The sequence below is a fragment of the Microchirus variegatus genome, assembly GCF_963457635.1.
Source record: "Microchirus variegatus genome assembly, chromosome: 5".
NCBI lineage: Eukaryota > Metazoa > Chordata > Actinopteri > Pleuronectiformes > Soleidae > Microchirus > Microchirus variegatus.
The window spans coordinates 4,868,606-4,877,526 of NC_139806.1; the positions used below are offsets into that span (position 1 = coordinate 4,868,606).

At 40.6% G+C, this 8,921-nt stretch overlaps 1 protein-coding gene across 1 annotated transcript; it reads left to right on the forward strand.

Moving 5' to 3' along the window:
• Window positions 1–1,515: 1,515 nt before the first annotated feature.
• LOC310927494 (histone H3.2) lies at window positions 1,516–1,926 on the forward strand (the record flags this gene model as incomplete). The annotated part of the gene is made up of 1 exon (XM_083889795.1): window positions 1,516–1,926. One exon carries the CDS (start codon window positions 1,516–1,518, stop codon window positions 1,924–1,926), a length of 411 nt encoding a protein of 136 aa, XP_083745921.1.
• Window positions 1,927–8,921: the final 6,995 nt, after the last annotated feature.

Consider the following 8,921-nt stretch of genomic DNA (forward strand, 5'->3'; position numbering starts at 1 on the left):
AGTGTTGAGTTTCCAAAATCCTCTGGTTTCAGAGGATCCTGAAGATAAAGAGGTTTTAACCAACAGGTGATCAGAGAGACTGTTTAAAATGGTGTTGTACTGAACCACTTTAAAATGTTTGGACACATAAATCCTGTCGATACGTGTTTTTGTTTGAGAGTCAAAACGTGTGAACTGAATACCGACAGGATCTATGCGTCTGCAGACATCCGTCAGCTCGGCTTCTTTACAAATATCCATTAACAATCTGCCCTCTGTGCCGAGTTTAAAAGCTCTTGAGCTTACTTTATCGTTTGGCTCTGTTACTGTATTAAAATCGCCACACAATATTATTTTATAACCAACCCCTAATACTTCCCTGAGTCTCTTAAAAAGTTGAACCTTATTGGTTCTTTCAGGGGCAGTATACACGTTAATAATCCTACATTTTTCTCCTTTATAAAAACAATCAACCATTATCAATCTGCCCGGGATAAAGTCACGTCTCCTAATAACAGTAACGTCCATGGATTTAAAAAAGATACCCACACCATCCGCACTATTTTCCCCTATAGATATTATTGATAGACCTTTCGTCCATATGTTGGACACCTCTGTGTTGTTGTTTGCGTCTTCACACAATAAAACACATGACACATCTCTACGTCACATGAGTAACCGGAGATGCAAAAACAAACATACATAAACAGTAAAAGACAAGACAGTGTATAAAGTGCAAACAACAATATAAAAAATTGCAAAACAGTGCTAAATACATATAAAGAACCACATTTTAAAGATTTAAATTTTCCCATGGGAGCAGCTGATCTCTATCAAGAGATTTTCTCCTCCTGAGTTCTGTTAAAACTTGTTTATATACTGTATTACTGTCTATAATCGTTTGTTTAATGACCATTGCACAGCTTGTTTTCCATAATTTTGAGCCTACAATGCAGATGATTAACTGCATGAGCTCTTTATTTTTCTGGTTTATTTTGTTATCGATAAGTGAATAAATGATTGTTTTGTAGTTGATGTCTATATTAAAACCATTGCCTTTAAGTTTCCCCCAGACTTCCTGTGCTCGATAACAGTCTATTAAAAGGTGCTGTTGTGTCTCATCATCGCTGCAGTTAAACATGGGACAAAACGCCGGTTTTCCCTCTTCCGGACATCGTGACTTTTATAGGATTTTTCGGACAAAATCAGAGAAACTGTGACTAAATAGAAGTTTGTGCTTGTCTGTGACTCAAACAGCTCAAAGCCTCCTTTATATGTCCAAGAAAGAGCGGGAGACTCCTGCCAGACCAACCAGAGCAGAGCAGCAGAGGGAGGGGACTTTTGTCCAATAAGCAGCGAGGTTTCAGGCTCCTCTGGGCGGCGCTGCGCTCCAGGAAGAGCCGCTCACCACCAATCAGGAGCCGGAGGACTGAAGCAGCGTCACCGTCTCACAGCTGCTCCCACAGTTTAAGAGCAGAGAGTCGCTCGTGTCTGCTTCACTTATTCTTCTGTTAGTGAAACAAGAAGCGTAAAAACATGGCAAGAACCAAGCAAACCGCTCGTAAATCTACCGGAGGTAAAGCTCCCAGGAAGCAGTTGGCCACCAAGGCTGCGCGTAAAAGCGCGCCTGCCACCGGCGGCGTGAAGAAGCCTCACCGTTACAGGCCCGGTACCGTGGCTCTGAGAGAGATCCGTCGCTACCAGAAATCCACGGAGCTGCTGATCCGCAAGCTGCCCTTCCAGCGCCTGGTCAGAGAGATCGCTCAGGACTTCAAGACCGACCTGCGCTTCCAGAGCTCCGCTGTCATGGCTCTGCAGGAGTCCAGCGAGGCTTACCTGGTCGGCCTGTTCGAGGACACCAACCTGTGCGCCATCCACGCCAAGAGGGTCACCATCATGCCCAAGGACATCCAGCTGGCCCGACGCATCCGTGGAGAGAGAGCTTAAAGTAAACAACAACAACAAACTAAACAAAAGGCTCTTTTAAGAGCCACCTCACTCTGAACTATAGACAAGAAACCTCTGCTGATTTAACATTATTTAAACAATATTAGATAGAAGTTCCTTTACAGGTATGTCTTCCATTACGAACAGTTACACTATCATGAAGATTAAAGCTATAATTTTCATTAGAAAGTCGTGTTCCTTTATTTACTAAATGCCATCTGTAAGTGTTTTACATCATCTCATAAAAATCTACACCCATTTCTACTTGAAGGAAAATTATTGGGTACAGAAAACTGATCAAACAGACCACAAATAACACTAGTTTATCTAATACATGATGTGGGGTGTAAGAAAGCACATTTAACCATGAATCATCCGTTAATTTGGTAATAAAGTGTTTAGTTTCATTATAAAAATAATTTAGGAAAAGCCAGGTAGGTCGAGAGAAGTTTGTATGTTAAGTGAATAAATTGGATCATACGTTGCACCATTAATCATTTTGGTTTTCGTGCAACCAGCAGGGGGCGCCACAGAAGAATAAAAGGACAGTGTCACACTGTGTGTGAGAATTTAGAACTGAATCTGCCTTTGTGTAACAGTTTCCATTATAAACTGTAAATTAAGTCATATTCTAACAAATAATCCAGAGTAACATGGAAATTAAAAAAAAGGGCAAAGACGTTAAGGGAATATTAATTCTTATTCCACCTCTGCCACAAGACTTTATTTGAACATTCTCAGGTCAGCAGAGTTCAGAGGCAAATCCTGATTCCAGGTGAGTCTTGTCGTCCAGTCACGGCTGAATTAGCCATACATGTTTCCGCAACATCTGGTTTAAATCAAATCAAATAATAATAATGATAATTAAAAACAAGATAATCACATTACACAAGCAAATAAATAGATAGATTATTGTTATGGTGCAACTGCTGAACATCTCTACTTACACTTTGCCGGATGGGCAAAAGGCTTGTATGGGTAACTGATGTTCCTTGCAACCACCTTCTTCACACTGTTCATTACCAGTGCATATTATAAAAGCCTCGTTCTCTGCAACTGGAATCACGAAAAAAAATCACAAAAGCAAAACATAAAACAGAAGCTTTGACTTTTTGTTGTGCAATTTATGAGCTGTAGTAAAAAATACACAAAACACACATTCGTGTGTGTGTGTGCGCGTTAAACTTACCATAAAGCACGAGAACCAAGACGGCCACACGACGAAGAGACATTCTCGCTTCTGGAACTGTTGCTCCTCCACAGTGATGATGATGATGAGACACAAGAGTTGTTCTACCTTAACTGCTCGACTTTGATGACGGGTGGAGTTTAAACGGGTGAGAGGAGAGACTTTGTTTCTCATCTGAATGATGAATTCACGTTTAACTAAAACACGTACACGTGCGTGTCGTGCAAACAGATCCACAGAGGACGCCATCGCCGTAGCTCTCCACTCTGGGCTGAACCACCTGGAGCAGCAGCAGAGCTACGTCCGGATGCTCTTTGTGGATCACAGTTCAGCCTTTAAAGCTCACATAGAATGGTCCTGTTGCACATATATGTTAGTTATGGAGGTCTACTTACATATATTAACTTGTTTTTATGCTCAAAAACCTCCTAGTTGGTGTAAACGAGCCAATAGAAATCCTTGAGTCTTGTGATTGGCCAGTACTATCCAGCACATCCGTTCTCAGAAGCGCAACGCCCCCCTCTGGAACGGTGGATGCACTGCTCCTCATTATCAAAACATTGTTTTAACAGTGTAGCATCGTCACGACTCCCCGCCGCAGTCCCTTCTATGACTTTAAACCGGAGTCAGACCCAGAGTCAGAAGACACTGTTGCTCGTGAAACACCTTCACAACGGACGTTCTTCTTCTTCTGCGGTTCAATGTACGCAACCGGATGTGCCCGGACTAGTGCCCGGAGCAGGACGATCGGTTGTTCAGGAGAACCGCTGCTTACGTAACTATTACAGGATTTTCGGTGATCTCGTTGAGCCCCGAGATTACAATAAAACACAACGTTCTCAGCAGTGGCTGAAATGTTTGTTTTGAACCTTCAGGGCTTCATAAACAAGGTAATGACGCAGATACACACCAAAAAACAGCGTTAATCGGAATTTCCGGCCTAGTTCCGCTTTAACACAATTATTATCCCGGACAAAGTCATGACAAAACTGGACACTCTCTCACATGTGCCTGGATAAAGGACATTCTCACCAACTGACCCCAGACTGTGAGACTTGACCCCAACCTCTCCTCCAGGACATCACGGCAGTCATCGAGAAGGCTCAGCAGCGTCTACACTTCCTCAGAGAACTCAAGAAGCACAACCTAAACTCCAACCTTCTACCGCTCATCCATGACATACTGTGTCACACAGGCTCCAGAGAGTAGTGGTGGACATTTACACGTCATAAAACTAGCTAAAACCATCAACCAAAGACAGCTTCCACCCTGGCGTTTACCTGTTTGACCCATTGCTCTCAGGGAGGCGCTGCAGGCGCATCAGGACGAAAACAAACAGATTCAAAAACAGCAAAGCAATGGCCACCCTCAACTGTAATATGCACTTATTACAGAGACCCACCACTGGAAAATAACATACCACTGTGCAAAAAGGATCATGTGCAATAAAACACTGTATATACAGTGTAAAAAAAAACGTTTCAAGGCAACTTAATGCAATCATTTTTTGAGTTTACAGCCCAACTAAAGATCTCAAGCTTTTGAAAAAGTTCCATTAGCTAATATTATTTTGTTAGACAAACTTGTAAAATTCTGTTTTCAAAAACAGTTTGGCTAACTAATCATGTTCAGATCATTTGAAAATGGAATTAAAAAATGTCATTTTGAATTTTGAGTTGGCACAACTCTAACTTACAAGTTTGTCTGACAAAATAATATTAGTTGATGGAACTTCTTGAGATCTTTTGTTTTGATCTTTTGCTGTTAACTAAAAAATGTATGGCAGAAAGTTGCCTTGAAATTTTGAGTTTTCTCAACTTTTTCTTTTTTACAGTGCAGTGCCATATTTTTTCTGTTTGCTGCTATTGGAGCTGCTTTTAATCTCATTGTACAATAAAGGCATTCTATTCTATTCTACACACAATTGTCGTGTATATTGTACGTTGTGCTGCTCGTTCTCTGTCACCTGATTCACATGAAAACACCTCTGCTGTCTCTTTGACTTTACTAAAGCAGTGGTTCTGAAACTTTTTGCACCAAGTGTCACCGGAGAAAATATTGAGCTCTCGATGTTAACGACCGTTATCAACCACGTTAAAATAGAGTGGTGTAAATAGACCGAGCAATAAGTAGACTTCACACACTGGTCAAGGCCAATTTTGTGATCTTACTGCCCTCTAAAGTTAAAAAAGTGTGTGTGCGTGTGTGTGTGTGTGTGTGTGTGTTTTCCCACAGTCCAAAGACGTGCAGATTCAACAAAAGTAAACACTCATGTCTTCATTGAATAATAACTAATTCTGCTTCCAGTGCAGATACCTGGCAGTGACAGTGACACGTTGACTTTGGTGCCTGAACGATGATACAACAGCCTGAGGATCATAAAAATAATATTATTCTGTCCACATCCTTCACTTCTATTTGTTGTTCTCTTTTAACTTCATCGTCGTATGAGAAAGAGGACACTTGACGACATCGAGCCAATGATTCTAAAGTAGATGGGTCTAAAAATGGCAGACCCATCTGTGCTAAAAGAGAGGGGGGAAAAGATCGAAAATGAAATCGAATCCAGGATTTGGAGAATTGTGACATTTCTAATACAGTTGTGCTCTAAGTTTCCCCGACAGAATTTAGGATTTCTTGGTATTTACACTAAACCTGTGTCACTCTTGTAGAGGGCAGGGAAATCACAAAAGTGGCCTTGACCAGTGTGAGAGGTATGTGAGGAAGAGGAGGACGATGACAGAACAAATGATCTTATTTATGATCTTATTACGACCTGGCTAAGCGTATCAGACAAAATAAAAATGAACATTTGGTTCAAATTCAAAATAGCTCATATTCTATGCCCACTGTTCAACTTTCACACCCCGACAACACAAACACAGACTGGTTTTCCAGATCGTAGATGATGTTTAAACCATTACAGAAAAGGAAAGAATGTTGCCAGGGTATTATGATATAATACGTGTCACTGCTCCTGCCAGGTATCTGCACCACCAGCAGCGCTAGCTATTAATTTAATGAGTTGCTGCAGTTAGTTTTTACGATCACCTACAAACTCTTTGGACCGTGGGAAACCAGGAATACATGCAAAATCCGTTAAACTTGCCACAAAACAGCAGAGGAGAAAGAAGAGAGCCGCAAGGGCCACGCGATAAAGAGACATTCTCGGATCTGCAACTGTGATTATGAGACACGAGAGTCCGTGCAATCCTGGCTCCCCCACATTTGTCTGCAGAGTGTTCCTGGTTAGATCTTTGTCGTGATCTTGCTGTTCATGTTGAGGGTATTTTCTCAGTTCTCCAGAGCAGAGGGGTCTGGGTAGGGTTAGTGCTAGGACAGAAGATGCTCTTCTTGGAAGAGCTGGAGACAGACTGGGACGCCCTTGTTCTGGTAGCTCTCGGTAGTTCGTACCACCAGCGTGAAAAGCTGGACGACAATCCTTTGATGAACGGAGTAGTCGAGGGGTAACATAAGCCATTGTAGCACTTTGTAGGCTAGCATCAGTGATTTAAATTTGATGTGGGCGGCTAAGGGTAGCCAGTGGAGCTCAATGAACAGAGGGGTGACAAGCGCCCGTTCAGGCCGATTGAAGACCAGGCGCGGCGTCACGTTCTGGACCATCTGCAGCGGTTTCACAGCACAGGTCGGGAGGCCTGTTAGCAGGGTGTTGATGACCAGAGCCTGTGCTAGGAGCTGGATAGCCCGTTGAGTTACGTACGGTCTGACATTTGCACATCTCTTTTAAATGTTAAAAACCAAAGTCATAAAACTGGTTTATTCGATGAGCTGATGGCTGCGGGGAAGAAACTGCCTCTGAATCTGGTGGTTTTGTGTTTTGGCAGCTCTGTCACCTAGCAACGCTTCAAAGGGTTAGTGGGGGGGGGGGGGGGTTCCTCCAGGAGACAGTGATCTTTTCTGCAGACATTATGGCCTTGTTTTGTTTTGTTTGTTTTTTTCTTTAATTAAATGATGCTTTAAAATAAAAGCGTGCACAATTTGTACTTATTTGCATTGATGTTGATTCTGGGAAGGGCCCAGATCTGCCTTATGAGCCTCCACACTATCACCCTGAGGACATGAAGTCTCTGTTGTGCTTTATTTTTATCGTATAATATAATGATTTTTATTATGATTATATTATTACTATTATTATCTAACTAAGGTTATGTATATATATTGTTGTTGTTTTGTTTTTTTTACCCAACTGAGAATTCATTATTGGCCTCAACAATAATAATAATATATATAAAAATATAAAAAATAATAATAATAATTATTATTATTATTACTTCTATTTTGCTGCTACTCTCTATTTTGTCGCCTTATATATTTCCATATTGATTTGTTTGTACGTGTTACTGACATGTATTTGTTTTAAAGGTGCTACATAAATAAAGTTGGCATTATATTATATTATTGTCAGTGCATTTCATTGATTGCAGTCTTTTTCCTGAAGTCTCATTGAATTCCACTTTTTTTGGTGCATTTGAACATCAACTCTTTTCTTGTCTCTCCCTCTGTGTGTGTGTGTGTGTGTGTGTGTGTGTGTGTGTGTGTGTGTGTGTGTGTTTATCCCTCAATTTGTATCTGATTTGATTCATAAACAACATTATATCACACTGCAGCTACAAACATACAGATAAACACATGCGTGATGTCAACCAAATATTGCCACACAAATCCAAAGATGTTAAGGGAATATTTATTTTTTATTCCATTTTAGTCATTTGACCTACAAGAATCAACGACATCTGATTCCAGGTGAGTCTTGTTGTCGAACAGACGAATTAGCCCCAGTTATGACAGCATCTGGTGTTAAAAAACAAAACAAAACCCATTCTTATAATCACACTATACAAACAAATAAATGTAGACAATATTGGAATGCTGCATCTCAACTTACACTTTGCGAGATGGACAATAGGAAAATCTTGTTGACTTTGTTTCATAAACGCCACACCTGGATCTACATATTCCAGGTCTTCGGCAAGCCTCAGTCTCTGCAACTGTCATAAAAAAATTATAAAACATTTGATTTGTGTGCACAAGAAATCCTTTAATTTATACAATTTGTTCTCTGTTAATCTCACCGTAAAGCAGCAGGAGAGCGATGAGAACCACGAAGGCCACACGATAAAGAGACATTCTTGCTTCTGGAAAGTGTGTTGATCCAGAGTGATGATGAGACATAAGAGTTCATCTTATTTAACAGCTTGACTCAGGACGAGAGGAGGAGTTAAACAGGGAGGGACTTTGTGTCCAATGTAGTCATAGTCATGGCCTCCAACAAAAAAAATGTTCAGAATAACTTTGAACAATCTGACAATTATTTGCAATTTACTGCACGAGAGCACAAACCGTCACGTAATTACAGAAATGCAAAGTGCGCTTATGCAAAGGCGTCATTGGCAACACACTCGGTGTTCAAGGGTTAAACGACAAGGTCACACATGAGATGTATTTATATAATATAATAGTACTAAACTGTGAAAGGAACATGTTGTTTCATGTCGCCTATTTTTAAGGGGTGATTTTTCAATCGTTTTAGTTTTAATTTGTTTTAGTATTAGTTTTTTTGTCATATGGAGTATTTGCCAGGTACAAATAGGTCATAAAGACCCTACAAAAGACAGCAATTTAAAAACGTATTAGCACACATGAACAACCATCCCTGAATGAAATAGAACAGTCGACGACAAATTAGCCAAAATGTGTGTCATTCTGCTAAAGTAGTAAGGTAGAAAATAAACACACACGGATTTGTTTCTACATTCAAATTCAAAACACTGAGGTCTTTTAGGTT